Source organism: Balaenoptera musculus, chromosome 6 (genome assembly GCF_009873245.2).
Source record: "Balaenoptera musculus isolate JJ_BM4_2016_0621 chromosome 6, mBalMus1.pri.v3, whole genome shotgun sequence".
NCBI lineage: Eukaryota > Metazoa > Chordata > Mammalia > Artiodactyla > Balaenopteridae > Balaenoptera > Balaenoptera musculus.
Window position 1 is genome coordinate 41,187,543 of NC_045790.1, and position 16,729 is coordinate 41,204,271.

General features: G+C 39.6%; 2 protein-coding genes across 5 annotated transcripts in view; one reads left to right on the forward strand and one right to left on the reverse strand.

The window, feature by feature from the left end:
• IFT74 (intraflagellar transport 74) overlaps nt 1-1,417 on the reverse strand; it is a 79,671-nt gene extending 78,254 nt beyond the window's left edge. For 3 of the 4 annotated variants that reach the window (XM_036856848.1, XM_036856850.1, XM_036856851.1), the window contains exon 1: nt 1,332-1,417. The gene's annotated coding sequence lies outside the window, so the exon portion shown is untranslated. Of the gene's footprint in view, nt 1-1,159 lie in introns of all 4 variants that reach the window. The other variant, XM_036856849.1, reaches the window with a different exon arrangement.
• Nucleotides 1,418-3,458: 2,041 nt separating this feature from the next.
• PLAA (phospholipase A2 activating protein) overlaps nt 3,459-16,729 on the forward strand; it is a 36,758-nt gene continuing 23,487 nt past the window's right edge. The window contains exons 1-2 of the mRNA XM_036856847.1: nt 3,459-3,973; nt 10,269-10,462. Coding sequence (XP_036712742.1) covers nt 3,825-3,973; nt 10,269-10,462 — 343 coding nt within the window. The 5' untranslated portion in view covers nt 3,459-3,824. The remainder of the gene's footprint in view (nt 3,974-10,268; nt 10,463-16,729) is intronic.

Below are 16,729 nucleotides of genomic sequence, written 5' to 3' on the forward strand. Positions count from 1 at the left end.
TTACTTCTCGTCTCTCCACAATATTTCATCCTTTTCTTATAACTTGAACTAGGCTGATTACTCATAAATCAGTATCTCCTGTTCTGTCCTTTAAACTGGGCACCAATTCTAAGTGTTCAACTGTTTACTGGGAATTTCTATTCAGATATCCCATTATCACTTTATATTTAATATGTTCACGCCAAACTTACAACCTTCCCATTCCAACTAGCTCCGTGATTCTATTTTCTTGCCGTTTTGAACTCTTCGGACAAAGTAGTAGAATTACTACTATTATTATTTCAAATAGAAAAGTGAGTTTCATGAAACAACTTTTTGAAAGGCAGACAAGGTCTGTGGTCAAAACGGTTACCCCCAGAGAAAGCTAATAAAATAAACCTGTTTCCAGCAGAATTCGTCAGTGTTAATCCAGCTTTCCTGAGGAACTTTAAGAAAATGTACGATATATAGACTTTCCACCTGATTTTCTTTGCCACTGCTTTACTATCGTGGAAAAAGTTTAGTTAGCATTAGATCAGTTCCACCGGGTAAAATAAAAGGGAGGGGCACTAATAATAAATATGCCACTAACTCCGGGGTTAGGCCTTCAAATGTTCACGCAATCGCTGGGGTTATTCACACAACCAGAGAGGTTCCAGAAAGTTTAGGGATGCTAACGGAGCTCCGTCAGTTACCAGCCATATTATCCCCTCTGGACGTGTTTCCTCATCTGCAGTGTGGCAGCGAGCTCCAGCTTGCACAGCCGTTGTGACGATTCCAGATACTTTACATGAAACATCTGGCTCCTAATTATTACAATCATTATCCTCCCCGAAACAACCATTTTAACATATATGAAGAAGTGGAAAGTTGCTAAGTCCCTTCCGCTCTGACCAACAGACACAAATCTATTATTACTTCGAGTAAAATCCCTCAGCCCACAGTGAACTCTGTCTTGGAGGCGCTCGGATCGTTCCCTCTGGTCTCGCCTTGGCAGGTCTCCTCAGGGGACTGTTTGAGGTCTCTCCTCACGCTCTGCCGGACTAGAAATGGGACTTCCTTGGCGGAGGAGAACACCTAAGAGCTGGATTTATTTTGTTTGAAACGCATCAGCATCTCCAAGGCGAAGATAATCGGCAAGGGAGGCAAAGAGGGAGAGTTTGGACCCGGGATTTCTCACCTCCGCCGGCGCTGAGGGCGCGGAAAGAGGGAGGTCGCTCCGCGGAGGGGCGCGGAAGGAGCGAAGTCGCACGACTCAAGGGCACTCGCACTTCTTTCCAAGCCCTCCACTACCGCGTAGCCCTCCAGTCGGGCCCGCGAACCCGTTAGCTCACCCGAGACGCCCCGCTCACCTGCGCGCAGCTTTCCTGGGCCCTCAAGGCCTAACCCCTAGTGGCCGCACGCCTTCGCGTCTCCCGGCAACGGGGGCTGGTCGCGGTGAGGCCCCCTCCTCCTGATTGGCCAATCCTCGGCCTTCGCTCAGTGAAGCGAGAGTGAAATGCTCTCGCGAGGTTTGAGGACTAACGTTTGTTACCTCGATACCTCTGGAAGACAGGGAAAACGGCGAGTTGGCTAGGGAAGAATATTTTATTTAAAAACCTTGGTTTTCTTTACAATCAGAGTAACCTCTCTTGATTGTGTGCATGACCTGAACTCACTCCAGCGAGTTTTATCATATCGCTGTGTAACATCATTTGTAATACATCAGACTTTTTAATAAGAATTATTTGAAGTTATTCCGTGGTAGGCAGCATTCATTGTATAGTCTTTTTGTTTCTCATAAGTAGTAGTTTCCTTCCTGTTAGAAGGAAGGAACACAACATACACGATACAGCATTAAGTATTGATGCGATTCTGGTACCATATGTTTCAGTTCATTGAAAGCTTTATACCTTTAGGCTTCCTTTCAGAGTTATTTTGTGAGGAGGGCTGAATTAAAAGCAAAGTGGTCTTAAAATAATTATTTTAAAATCAAATGTTTTTTTAACATGGTTTTTAAAAAAATGAGAATTATGTCGTCTCAAATCCTACTTCTCTAATAAAAGTAACTTGCAGTTTGTTTTTTTTCCCAGTCTTCCTATAGACAGCTTAAATATGATGGGAGTTCAAAAAAAAAAATGTGATGGGAGCTCTAAACATACATACATATTGGATTTTTAACATTTTCACATTATTCCCATCTTGCATACATTTTTTATGCCCAGATTTATTCTCTTGTATGCCTGCCTTCAAGTAGGTTAAAATCAGTGCAATACAAAATGAAATAATGTCATGTGACTGAGTTCTCAAAGTTTGTAAAACATTTTCATGTAATTATTCCATTTGAGACCAACATATTTGTAGTGGTCATTTGTTATCCTTATGGTCGCTGTAGTGAAGGGTGGTAGAATTTGCCATCCCAAAATATGCCACTTTGGTATTATAAGGATTATTTGGAGGGGAAGGCAATTGAAAAGCAGGTACAGGAAAAGTTCTCTACTATTCTGCTATTTGCTTAAAAGCAGAATATAAATTTTCAAAGTGCCCCTCCTTGCTTCTTAACCAGGAAGGACAAAAGTTAATCATTGGAGACAACTTTAGACCTTTACCATCCTGGAGACTGCACCAGAAGAATCTACATAAAAACTTTAGTAATTAACCTTTAACTACTGTTAGTTTCCCATATAGTCGGCTTCCCATAATTTGCTGCCTCTAAAGATTTAAAAGTTCTTTTCTTTTATCGCTTGTGTAAAAACTTATTGTTCCTTTGTTAAGATGCTATATAAGCCCAAGCTCTCGTCACCTCTTCGAGTTATTCATCTCTGAATTTCTCCCTTGTATATATGAGGTACACGTTAAAACACCTGTTTTTCTCTTGTTACTCTGTCTTTTGCTCCAGAGCCCCAGCAGAAAACTTTTCTGCTAGAAGAGTAGCAAGAAAAAGATACATCCTCTCATACAACTTCTAACTGTCCAACTATTCCGTATGTTGTCTCACAAAGAAGCTACTGACATTTCTCCCTTAGTGTTTTCAGACATTTAAGTTAGCCCCAGCATTTTCCATTTGTATAGAGATGTGACAGTTTGAGAGAAAATTTTACATCTTTGAGTTAACGCGTAAAATAAAACTTTTTTTTAAGTACCAAAACCCCGGTTTAGTATTCACAGAATTCAAGGAAAGTGATTTGTTTCCAACTTGGCCCCAAGCTCTCTCGTTTTAATTTTAAAAAGTTTAGATTAAAAAAAAAAAAATCTCGGGAAACTACGCAGAGAAGGTTTGGGGAAATCGGCGGCGTAAGCCAGTCCCCAACACTACAAGCGACGCAAACTCACTCAGCCAGAAAACAATCCTCAGCACAGCCGACCAAGATTTAAAATACCCGGATTGGCGCGCCTACGACTCACGCCGCGCTGGCGCGTGGCATTGTGGGATTTGTAGTCCGGCCCACATCCGGAATTACAATAAAAAGCTCTGCCGGGGCTCGGCGAGGACGCGGGCTCGGAAAGGACCGGGATTCAGGCGCCCACTCCGAGGGGCCGGACGGTGGTATCTCTTTCTCCGCTGGTGGTCCAGCGCGCATGAGGGAATCGAGCCTCGGCTCCTCAACGGCCTCAGCAGTCGGGACGCACACACTCTGCGTCATGGCGGGCTAAGGCCGATGATGAATTCCGGTGTGCATGTCAGGGTTGCTGTGTCACTCGGCCCGCTGGGCGCGCCCCTTCCCGGCCGCCCTTCCGCACCGGCCTTCGGGCTCTTCCGGTCCCGACGCCTCTAACTTTCAGGCCCTCTCGCGCTGCACGCCGGCCTCTCCGGCGGACTGATCTCGCGCGGTGCCAGGGCACCGGGCGCCGGACCTACTAGGGCCATGGCGAGCGGCGCCGCCAGGTACCGGCTGAGCTGCTCGCTTCCGGGACACGAGTTGGACGTGCGGGGCCTGGTATGCTGCCTCTATCCACCGGGGGCTTTTGTGTCCGTGTCCCGAGACCGCACCACCCGCCTCTGGGTCCCAGACAGGTAAGCGCTACGAGTCCCGCTGTTACGCGGCTGTGCTGCAAGCTTCCTTCGGCGTCTGGGAAGAGAGTGACCCTTCCCTGCCCTATCCTACTCTCTTCCTCTCTTCCCGGCCTTTCCGACGGTCCACGCTCCCTCCTAGTTCTTAGAGCACTGGCAGTCTGGGCACGCAGTGTAAGAAACTAGTGAGGTTTACGTGGAAAGAACACCGGGTTGGGGGAACAGAGACCTACTTTCTTGTCCTAACTTGACCACTAAACGACTGAGTGACCTTGGACGAACTTCTTATTTTTTGTGGCTTCAGTTTGTGGACGATGATTTCCTGTGTTTCTTTTCGATTTGAAAAACTTTTGACGCCAGATGCACCCTCCTTAATGAGGCCATGTGGAAGCATCTGGCATGTGTAATTAAGTTAAGTCCTCTTCTTTCCCTGGAATTTGTTCTGTAGTCTTCCCTCAAATTTGAGAATTAAGGTTCTCAAAAATTGCATTGCAAAAAGTTGCCTTGGCTCCTCTCCACGTTGTCCAACTCAGACTTTCTTAGTCTGGGGTATGTGATGGACTTGGGCGGAGGGGATGAAACCCCTCAAATGTTTTCTGGATGTGGGGGAGTGGTTTTCTTGAGGAGAGAAAGCCCACTGCCTTCAAAAGATTTTCAGAGAGATTAATCAAAAAAATATTAGGAAACAGAAGGTTAAGCTCCAGTCCAAATCAAGTTCAAGTGTTTAGCCCTGATTTAGTTGTTGTAACAGGAAATTTAAGACCTGGAAGACAGATTTCAGTTCAGATAGGGAAAAATTGAGGTAAGTTACTTCAGGTAGTAACTCTCCCATCAGAGGTTTCACTCATTGAAACCGTACATTTTCATCCATAAATTCAGATGATAACTGTTTATTGAGTGGCTCCTATTTGTTTGTGATCCTGAAGAAGAATAAAAGGACAGACAAGTTTCCTGTGTTTATAGATCTTGCCTACAGTCTGGGAGGGAAGATGAAGAAACAACCAAATAAATAATTGCACATTGGCATGTGTACTATGAAGAAAACAAATATAGATATAAGATATAGAATTGAGTGGAGAGCGATGTTAAAGAAAGAAACCTCTCTGAGGAAGGTGTTTTTGGCATTTGTTTTTTTTCTTAAATGATACTGAGTTTGAGGTGGTCAAGGGAGTGAGGAACCAGAAGGGTTGAATTGGAAGAGCACTATAGACAGTAGGAGGTGCAAACACAGTGGCCCTGGATTGAGAAGGAGGAAATTCCCAATGTGCAGGAGGGAATGAACGGTGAGGTGAGGGCAGGCCTTAGAGGCTGGCGGGAGCCAGATCATGCCCTGGGAAGAGGGCTGAGGAAAGAAGTTAGTAGGTGGAAGCCTTCAGAGTTTCAAGCAGAGGACAACATGATTTGATTTACCTGTGGAGAAGTTTCTGCTAGCTTCAGGTGGAGAATGAATCGCAGAGGGATAAATGTGGAAGGAGACCTGCTTAGAGGCTTTTGCAGTAGTGCAGCCAAAATAGGACAGACTAAACTAGGGATATTGTAGAGGAAACTCCTATATTGAATTAGATAAGGGCTTCTCTAATGCTTAAGATTCTGTGATATTCCAAACCACTTGGTAACACTGATACATAACTTCTGTGTATTTGAGTACAAATTACTGATTAAGCTTGTACATTTAAAATTTTGTTCAGTAGAAGCACATGCCCAGTAGGATATGAACATTGCAGTAAAGAGTAGCTAAAGGATGCTTGTTGTAATAGTTGAATTCTGTTGAACAGCTAAATCCTCAAACTTTTGCGTTGTAGGACTGTGTTAGGTTGACAGGAGCTTAAATCACTGGATCACAGGAACTTGACAAACTTTGAGCTGCAATGACCCTCTCTTTGAAAACTGGTTCTTTTCACTTAGTTCACGTTGTCTTTCGGTTTTGTTTTTTAGAATTCATGTGGTATTCAATTAACACTGACTGAGAGCCTGCATTGTAGCAGGCACAGGGCTCCATAGTGAGTGATTGGTGAGATAAGGTTGTTTTCCTCTCATTTCCAAGTGCTGTGGTAGAGCATCTCATAGTCACTCTTAGGCATCCTAACTAGTGTCTCAGCCGTACCTTTAGTGTGATAAAAAGTGTCCTCAAGGCTGACATCCTGACAATTTCTATTTATTTCATGGTATATTAATAAAATGAATGAAGTGCAGTAAAATGTTTGGAGCCAAGTAGTAAACATTTTTATTTTCTCATGTACATTGTTGATAGGGCTCTGGATTGGGGTGGATAATGTAGGGATGGACTGATAATGATGGGGGGATTTAATTTAGTTTCAAGGAGGCAAAATAGTTCTATTCTAGGGTGGACTAAACCAGGTATTTCATCTTTCACAAGAGCCCACTGAAAACCGAGGAAGCCTCCGGGTCTTCTGAAGGCGCTTCAGAATGGAGATGCCATTTTTTGGTTGTACATTGAACTGAACCAGTCAACATGCCATTGTTGCAGACGGCTTCAAGCCTCTAGAAGCCCACCTCATAGTAAACTGGATTTCCCAAGTCTGTCACCAACGATTGCTTCTTTGCCTTTTGAAAACTACCCATATTTGAAAGATGCCAACTTCAGATTCAACATCATGTGTTAATTTTCCCTGACCATGCCAAGGCTGGAGTGACTTCTCCCTCATGTAAACACTCAGCACCTTGGGTCCTTAGTCAAGTAGTTCTGCAGAGTTTAAGAAATTAGAGCCATTCCCTTCCTACCCTCCAACCCACTATTCCCTTTTCTTGGAGGCAAAATTTTCATCTCTTTTAATGGCTTATTTTTGAATTTTGCTTCCATATCTGTATATAAAGTGCTATACTGCTATTTCTTTTCATTTAAAATTTCTTTTAGTTTTCTGTTTTAGCATTTTCTGTTCTTATTATGGAATATGAAAATTTAGCTCTCATTTCTACCCTCTACCAACCCCCATCACATATGCATCCTTTCTATGTCCTGATCCTTATAACATAGTTTAATTTAATGTAGACTAAATCAGTGTTTTGTGACTGTACAGAGTCTGTCTACACGTGAGCTGTGGAATAAACTATGATAACTTTTCCTGAACAATTTTATGATCTCCCTATAGCTAATAATTGTCTTATTTTTGGTTTTCATTTGCTTAACTTTCTATGTATTTATCACTAATTCAACTTCATATTGTTTGTTAGTTGTCTAACTCTCCTCTCAAGACCTCTAGACACATTGGATATATAACAGTTTCATTTTCCTGATGATGAAAACTTTCTGACCTGGTCTGTCTGCCTCTGGTGCACAGCTAATCCTGGGATCTCCCTTCGCTGTCTTCTCGAGAATCCCTTTTTGGACCTCTTGTGTTAGATTTCTATTATCAATATCCTTTAACTTTCTTGGTTTTCTTCCTTGACACCTTATTGGAGCACATCCTCCAGGAGCTTCCTGAAATACAGTGCAGTGATAATAAATGTATTAAGACCTTGCAATTGGAACATGATTTTAGCCTGCCTAGCTACTTGAATAATAATTTAAATGTTTGTAGCATTGTAGTTTCCTAATTTTCTTCAGAATTTTGAAGCCATTGCTCCACTGTATTCACTGTGTTACAGTTGAGAAGTCTGAAGCCATTCTTATTCTTGACCTATTATTTTTTTTCTCTCTGGGAGGTGGTCTATATTCATTCATTTTTCACATTCATTAAGTGTGGTCCTTTTTAATGTCCATAAGTCATGTCCATAAGTTCTGGGACGTTTTCTTAAATTCTTTGGTTTCATCTTATTTTCTCTGTCCTCTTTTCTGGAACTTTTTATTCATGTATTGAATTTGTTTCTAAATTACTTTTTAATTTCTCTCTATAAATTTCTTTCTTTCTCTCTCTCTCTACTACTTCCTCAGAAGTTGCCTTAACTTCTTGTGAAATTATGTTTTTGTTTCATGGTTGCAGTATCTTATAGCTAAGGATGGCAATGCTGAGTTTTTTAAAGTTATTTTCTCCTTAGTGGTCTGTTTCCTCCAAATTGGTTATTTCCCCTCCCTGTTTGTTTTGGTCACTATTTTACCCCAAATGTCTGGTAATTCTTATTCTGTGCTTTCCATTAAGGGGGGAGAACTAAAAAACTCCTGGGAAGATCTGTGTATCGGTGGAGCTTCATGGTTATGAGCTTCACTGTAGGGTTATCTGGCTGGACTGTTTCATAGGGCTGATCTCCTGCCTAGAGGATGATTGCCTGGCTTCTAGGTTTTGTCTTTGGTGGTCTTGGCCTCCATGGTGAATGTACATGTTTCTCATACCCCAAGGCTCAACTGTGCCTTGTGTCTACCCCCAGCCAAAGACTTTCACCTTTTCTAAAGAAAAAACTTCAGACTTTTGCTGGGTACAAGAGGGGCAGTTGTCTGGCTGGAGTGTCTGTCTTTTTTTTTTTTTTTTTTTCTTGATGCTTAAAGCATTTTTTCACTGATTCAAGAAGTACTTAATGATTACCATGTACAACATTGTGCTACAAACTTGGGAAGAACCAGGTCTGGATTCTGCCATTAAGAGCTTCACAGATCACTACGGTAGATACACACAAGCATCCATCTGTACTGGGGAGTGCTAAGGGACACATTTAGGTAGATTATTGGTTTATATAATACAGATTTTTAAACATGTCCTATCTTTTACATTTCTTTGGGCTTATTGATAAAATGGTTTCTAGGGCTTTCCTGGTGACGCAGTGGTTAAGAATCCGCCTGCCAATGCAGGGGACACGGGTTCGAGCCCTGGTCCGGGAAGATCCTACATGCTGCGGAGCAGCTAAGCCTGTGTGCCACAACTACTGAGCCTGCGCTCTAGAGCCCGCCAGCCGCAACTACTGAAGCCCGCACGCCTAGAGCCCGTGCTCTGCAACAGGAGAAGCCATCGCAGTGAGAAGCCCGTGCACTGCAATGAAGGGTAGACCCCGCTCGCCGCAACTAGAGAAAGCCCGTGCCCAGCAACAAAGACCCAACTCAACCAAAAATAAATAAATAAATTAATTAATTAAAAAAAAAAAGGTTTCTAAGACCACACTTTAAAAAAAAAAACACCAAAATAAAGTAAACAAGTTAAAAATAGCTACTACCAAATACCTTACTTTGAAGATTTTTTGATATGATTCTGTGTCTGATTCCAAAGACTTTCAACTAGTCTTCCTAATTCTAGTTTTTTGTTCCCATTTCCTAGAGATACATAGTGCTGCTAATTCTTGAGCCTTCTGCAGATTCATTTGTAAATTGGGCCTCTTACTTTCCCTGATGCCTGCTTAGAACTCATTTTTCTCAAGTATCCTAAGGCCTTTACTACTTTTCTGTCAGCTTTCAGTATTAGATTATATTTCTGTTCTTTTTTTTCTTATTCTCTCTGGCCTTGTGGGTTTATGCCTTTCTTAAAATATACATAGATGGTTAGATAGATATAAAATATACATTATACATATTGTTGTGGTGTTTGGGAAGGGAGTGAATATAGATAAGCATGTGTGCAGTCTTTATCTGGGAGTCTTCTCTTTTATGTACAGTTGTTTTATCTCCTTCAGCTAGATCACAAACTCCTTGATTTAGCTTGAATCAGGGATATAATTCTTTTATCCCCCTCTACAGCTAACTTACTGCCTTCCACATATAGTATATCATAATCTGTTGTTTGACTTGTTATGTAAGGGAGTGGTGCTAAGTGAAGGATGTGTATAACAAATTGGTAATCATTCTAATTCCCAGGCAGTTATTAATATGCTGTGTCCCTAGAGCAGTCATTTATATGTCCCTGTATTAGTTCCTTTAGTTTGCATATTGGAAGTGATTGATAGTCTAGCTATTTAGATACACACGCTATACTAATGAGTACTAAGTTAATGTTTCAGTGTGCAAATGTCCTCAGTGTGTTTACGGCTTATTGATAGTAGATTCCATTATCCTAATTGCATGAATGTTTCACTTCACCAGAGATTTCTTACGGTAACAATCACTGATAAGTAGAAATGCAGATGGAGGGAAAATAAAACCACTTACGATATTTGTCTCCTTTCCTTTCCTTCCTTGTTCTTTCTGTTAATTAACATACTCTTAACAGTGAAACACTAATTAAACTTCTCCTAATCTGATTAAGCCTCTGTAGTAGCTAAGACAAATTAGGTATTTAATATTTAATTTAAAACAATAGATTCTTAAAGTAGTATATAAAGTTCAACCTAGATACTAAAAGAAAATTAGTATTTGACAATGTCTGTCCTAGGCTAAGTCAGAGGACAAATGTATATCTTATTAATTATCATGTCTTTCCAGTCCTAACAGGGGCTTTACAGAAATGCACTGTATGAGTGGCCACTCCAATTTTGTCTCTTGTGTATGCATCATACCTTCAAGTGACATGTACCCTCATGGACTAATCGCCACTGGAGGAAATGACCACAATATTTGCATTTTCTCACTGGAGAGTCCAGCGCCACTTTATGTACTAAAAGGTCACAAAAATACTGGTGAGTATAATGCTTTGGTATTTTTCTGTTTGAATAAGTTTCATCCTTTTGAAGATAAAATTCTTATATCTGCTTTCCCTTGTTTTTATTATTATTATTTTTTACCTATAGCTATGGCTTAATAGTGAAAACCTTTTGGATCATCATTGTTTTGCAAATTCTGTTACAGACTTATTGTCATCAGTAAAGGCTGACATGATTATATATGTAAAAAGGAAGAGTTTATGGTTTTATATACTTTGTAATTTTGGTTTTTCAGCTATCTTGTGCAAGAAATTCATTTACTCAGGAAAACTGAGAGCACTTCTTTATCTTTGGGCTGTTATGTCTGTATTTATGCAGCAAATTGAAGCCCCAGAAGGAATGTATTTAGGGTTCTGGTATCATTATTTGAGAGTATTTAATACTTTTGAACAGCATTTTCTGTGATTTGTATGTCTGATTCTTTTATATTCCTGGATTTGTGTTTGCTTAACAGCTCTTTGTTATAAAATGATACGCTTAATCAATGCAGTATGTGTACTACTTTTTTTTTATGTATCTGGAATAGTTTGGGATATCTGTAAGCGAATAGTATGGCCCATAAGCACTCTAAACTTAATTTCTTTAAGGAGTTTGTAAAATGTTTTGTGTGTAGGTATGGGAAATCTTCAATACAGGGTGATACAGATTTTTTTAAACTTTTTGAAGGAAATCTTCAAATGTATACAAAAGTAGAGACATAGTATTTTATAATAAGTTATATATAAACAAACATAAAAGAGAATAGTGTAATGACCTTTTCTACTCATGTATTTACATAGCTTCAAGGATTATCAACACAAGGCCTATCTTGCTTCATCTTCTGCTTCTTCCAAAATATTATTTTAAAGGAAATTTCCAATATATTATCTCATTTGTAAATATTTCAATATATAGCACTACAATAGGGTTTGGCAAACTTTCTGTAAAGGGCCAGGTAGTAAATATTTTAGGCTATGCAGGCCATACAGTCACTTTCACAACTGCTCAGCTCTGCCATTGTGTGCAAAAGCAGCCACTGACAATAAATAAGCGAGTGAACATGTCTGTGTTTCAATAAACCTTAATTTATGGACACTGAAATTTGAATGTCATATAATTTTCACATGTCAGCAAGTACCTTTTTTTTTTTTCTCTCAACCACTTGAAAATATAAAAACCATTCTTAGTTTGTACACTGTACAAAAACAGATGGCCCACAGGCCACAGTTTGCTGACCCCTCAAAAAGATAAGGATTCTCTTTTTTTAAAATTAATTAATTAATTTATTTATTTATTTTTGGCTGCGTTGGGTCTTCATTGCTGTGTGCGGGCTGTTTCTAGTTGCGGCGAGCGGGGGCTACTCTTCGTTGGGGTGCACGGGCTTCTCACTGCGGTGGCTTCTCTTGTTGCAGACAACAGGCTCTAGGTGCATGGGCTTCAGTAGTTGTGGCAGGCTGGCTCTAGAGCGCAGGCTCAGCAGTTGTTGCGCATAGGCTTAGTTGCTCCAGGGCATGTGGGATCTTCCCAGACCAGGGCTCGAACCCTTGTTCCCTGCACTGGCAGGCGGATTCTTAACCACTGCGCCACCAGGGAAGTCCCTCTCTCTTTTTTAAAAACAATATCATTATCACACCTAAAACAAAACAAAACCTAATTTCTCGTTACCAAATATCCAGTGAATGTTCAAATTTACCCAGTTGTCTCAAATGTTTCTTTTTACAGTTTGTTTGAATTGTGACCCAAACAAGGTCCACATGTCTTTTGATCTTATTAGTTTCTTTCTTTTTTTTAAATCCCCTCTCTATTTGAAACCAGCTTATTTTACCTATAGAATTTCCTGTAATCTGAACTCTGCTGGTTAAAGCCTCATTTTTCTAGCCTCATGTTCCTCAGTCCTGTAGTCTTGTAAGCTGTTAGATCTAGAAGTTTGATCAGATTCAGATTCAAGTTTTGAGCAAGAATTGTATACTTTCTGTTGTAGCACAACAGGAGGCATGTAATATTTCTTTTCATGATGTTAAGATTCATCCATTCTTTATAAAATTCCCATCAGCCTTTGAAAATAAGTCTTTAACATCTACTGATGATCATTGCATAGATCCAATATTTCATTAAAGTTTGCAAATTATACTCTAGTTCTACCATTATTTCTGGATTTAATAGCTAGCATTTTTCTGTAAAGAACTTTTCACATCAACTCTTTGGTTACAGTATGAGACATTTACACAGAGAAGACAGGATAAGCGCTTTTCTTGCCCCTTCTGTCACCTGTTTTACTGGGTTTCAGAATGAGTTGATTCCCTAACATCTTTTTTTTTTCTTTTTTGATTCTCAAATTGTCCCATACTTGATCATTGGAAACCTCTTTAAAAAATTGGCTCCTGTGGCCTCTTGATAAGACCTTCAGTAGTCTTCCTTGCTTTTGGTAGTACAAAATGTTCTAGACCTGAAATCAGCCATTCTGCCAAGAAGCCTTATGTTTTTCTTCTAGTGGGAGATAGTATTTAGAAACCTCAATTTGAGTTGTAGTGGTGCTCACCAGGACTTGTTTTTAACTTAATTTTGTTTTGTAATTATATAAAGCATACATAATTGCAAAGAAAAAACTATTCAACATGGTGCATTCAGAGAAATCTGGATTCTGTCTATATTGCCTTCTCCCGCCATCCTTATAAGTAACTAATTGTTTATTAACTCTGTTCTTTCTGAAAAAAAAATTAGCAAATATGTATGTATATTTATGTTGCCCCTTTCTTAGATAGAAGGTATCTTACTGCAGTTTTCTGCCCTGGCTACTTTTGCTTGATAATATTGTCCTAGGGATTACTTCATTTCAGTATATAGAAATCGTCATTCATTTTTACTGTGGCATTGTATTTCACTGTATAGCTGTACTATAGCTATTTTAACTTATTTGGCCAGTCCCCTATTGATGGATATCTAAGTTTCCAAATTTTTGCTAGTGCAAGTGTCTTTGTGCATCTGTCATTTTGTTCTTTTGTGAGTGTAACTTAGGTATGATATCTAGTTCTGGATCAAGGGGTAAATGCATATTTAATTTTGTTATTGCCAAATCCCCACATTAGGTGTTAAAACTTTTTTTGCATTTCCAACAGCAGTATATACGTCCCTATTTCCCTTATCAACAAAGTATGTTGTCAGATTTTTAGATTGTTGCCAAAATAAGTGAAAAATGATATTTTAGTATGGGGCAATTTTCATCTCTCATTATGGAGGGGTCATTTTTTCATATACAGAAGGGCTGTTGGCATTTTCTTTCCTGAGAACTATATTCTTGTCCATATAATGTGGGGTTATTGGCCATTTTAAAAGTCCTTTATAAGTTAGAGTTATTAATCCTTTGATACAAATTACAAATATTTTTTCATTTCATTATCTTTTTTTAACTTTATATATGTTCTTGTTTTTCTTTTTTTCTTTTTGTAATGCAAAAGTTTATTTTATGTAATCATATTTATCTTGATTTTTTTTTAAGGTGTTTCTCATAGAAACCTGTGCAGTAAAAATACTGCTTCACATTTTAGGGTATTTTTTCTGCCTGGTTTGTTTCTACTTTATCATAAGGTCATCTTTTGTTATTTTGTTAAGTTACTTGATGGTTTGAGGCCAAATGTCATTTCTTCCTTTCTTCCTCCCTCCCTCCCTCCCTCCCTTCCTCCCTTCTTTCCTTTCTTTCTTTCTTTTTTAAATTTAAAACCTACCACATTAGTGAGTAGGAGATGAAGAAATTAATGATTGACATCGTTATGTCATGTCATTTTTTTGTTAGCTTTCTAGCCCAAATTTTATTTTCTAAATGGTAGAGTGGTACTGTTTTTTAGTCAATATATATATATAACAGTTTCCAGTTACTTTACAAGTTGCGGTTTTAGGTAATGGAGGAGGAACGTGCCATCCCACACTTCGGGGCAAGTGCCAGGGCCCAAAAAGAGAGAGCTACCACAGTTTACCTCTGGTTACTAGTTATTCAGCTTGCTCTCTCTTCTGCAGGCAAAATATACCCACTTCTCTCTTAATGTCAGAGAAGCCAAAAGTCCCATCCAGTTGCAGCATCAAGTTCAAAATTAAGAATTTCTGGACGATACATAGTATTCTAAACATCAGGGAAATGATGCTCAGGTGTTTCTACATCAGGTCCAGACATAGTTCCTCTTAAATTTGGAGATCCGTGAACCAAAAAACACAAGTTACCTGTCACCCATTCATTCAGTATACAACTGTGGAATATTGAGGGTAATCAGAGGAAGCACTCCCATTCAGAAAAGGGAACAATGCAAGACAGCAGTTTCTAATCTGTAGTCATCTGAAATTCAAATGGGTGACTGTTTCAAGGACCCCCTACTCTGGGAGTGATAGGTTTTTGTGATCAGTTTCCTCTGCTCTCCAAAAGGGGTTTCCCAATCCATTTTTCTTCATGGCTTTCCTTTAACACTCTGGGATTCTTTTCTATTATTCTCCTTGGTCACATTAACCCTCCTTGGGGACTAACCAGCTTTTTCAACTTGCTTTCTGCCTGTGGGAGCTAGGTGCACAAGGGTCGTGTTAAGTCTTGAACAGTCACGGACATTTTTAGTTATTGGCAGCATAACTCTTTGAAAAACTTATATTTTTTACCTGTTTGATTTCCAGTCAGATCTCTTTGTCAGTAGTCATACCTCAGCTGTAGTCTAGATTTGCTGTATTACTCCCCATCTCTCCTTCTTTCTTTCCCTGTGTGCCTCTTCAGATTTAGCTACTGAAACCTTGTGCCTTTCAGACTTTAGTTGGAAAGCTGAACCTTTAGGTTCTTTTCCCTGAGCTATTTTCCCAGGTGAAAGCATTTATTTTCAGGGCAACAACCTTAATTTTCTTTGCTTTGAAAATGCTTTAAATCCATTTGGAAGTTTTGGCAGGATGGATGGCCGTGTTTTTGATTTGTTCCTGTTACATGGCTGGGTTTCAATTGTCCTTTGCTGCTGAAAGGACTTCTCGGGTTTACATTTTTCATTTGGGCTTGAGAAGCAATTGGCTCTTCCAACTCTGTAAATCCCTAAGTTTGGACTCTTCATTTCTGGCTGGGAACCAGCCAGTTCTTGATCTCATTCCATTCTTTTAGTACCTAGCCAAATGTGGCCAATAGTAAGCAACACCCATCATTGAAGTCCTGGTTTCCAACCTCTTTCTTTAGACTACAAGTTTGTCATGTCCTGAGTTATTGCCGGTAACAGCTTTACCAGATGTTCCTTACTACATGATAAGGAGCACCAGCCTTCTCTTCTGTGGTAATAATCTCCTCATTACCTGCCTGTTAAGCCACTGCCATATATTTCAGCTTTTTGCTTCAGCAGTGCCTCACCTTTGCTACTAATTCTGAATCAGTCAGGTAGGCTAGGTGACATTGTGGTAACAGACATCTCCAGAATCACAGTGGCTAAATGCAGTAAGTTTGCTTTGCTTCTTATAGATCCAGTGCAGCAGGGGGCTCTGCTCCTGTAATCACTCAGGGATCCGGATGACAGAAGCTTCACTGCAACATGTGCTTTCATAGATATTGGAGTAGTGGGGAGGGAGCATGGCTTCATTGTGCACCTGTCCTTAAAGCTTCCACCTGGAAGTAACATTATTTCTGCTCATTTTTCAATGCCAGAACAAGTCATGTAGCATGCCTAAAGCCAAAGGAACTGGGGAGTTCAGTCTTACCATTTGCTTAGAAGGTGAAGAGCAGAAAATATTTGATGAATATCACTAATGGCTACCACACACATTAAAATATTTATATGTTCCATGTATTTCCTGGAAACTTCCTCTTGTAACCTTCTAGCCTTCTGTTGGATTGGTACTACCCGGGCTAATGTCATCCTGGATTTCCCTGTTTCCTAGATCCCATGTTTTTGTCATTCTTAACTTACTCTTTCATTTTAGTGTAATACAGCTGTTGCAGCTTCCTAAGAAAGCTGTGACATGGGGGTTAAATATATTGTATTTGCATATTGGAAAATAGCTTTATTCTAGTCTTATTGAATATTTGATTTTTTGGCTAGACGTAGAATCCTGTGTTAAAACCATTTAACCTCAGAATTTTGAAGGCATTGCTCTATTGTCTTTTAGTGTATAGTGTTATTTAGAAGTTTGATGCTATTTTGATTCCCCATCTTTTCTATGGGACACTTTTCTGGTCCCCTCCCAAACTTTTGGAGTCTTCTCTATTTCTAATGTTATAAAATTTCACAATGCATGTCTATCTGTTTCTCAAAGTGCCTTTCA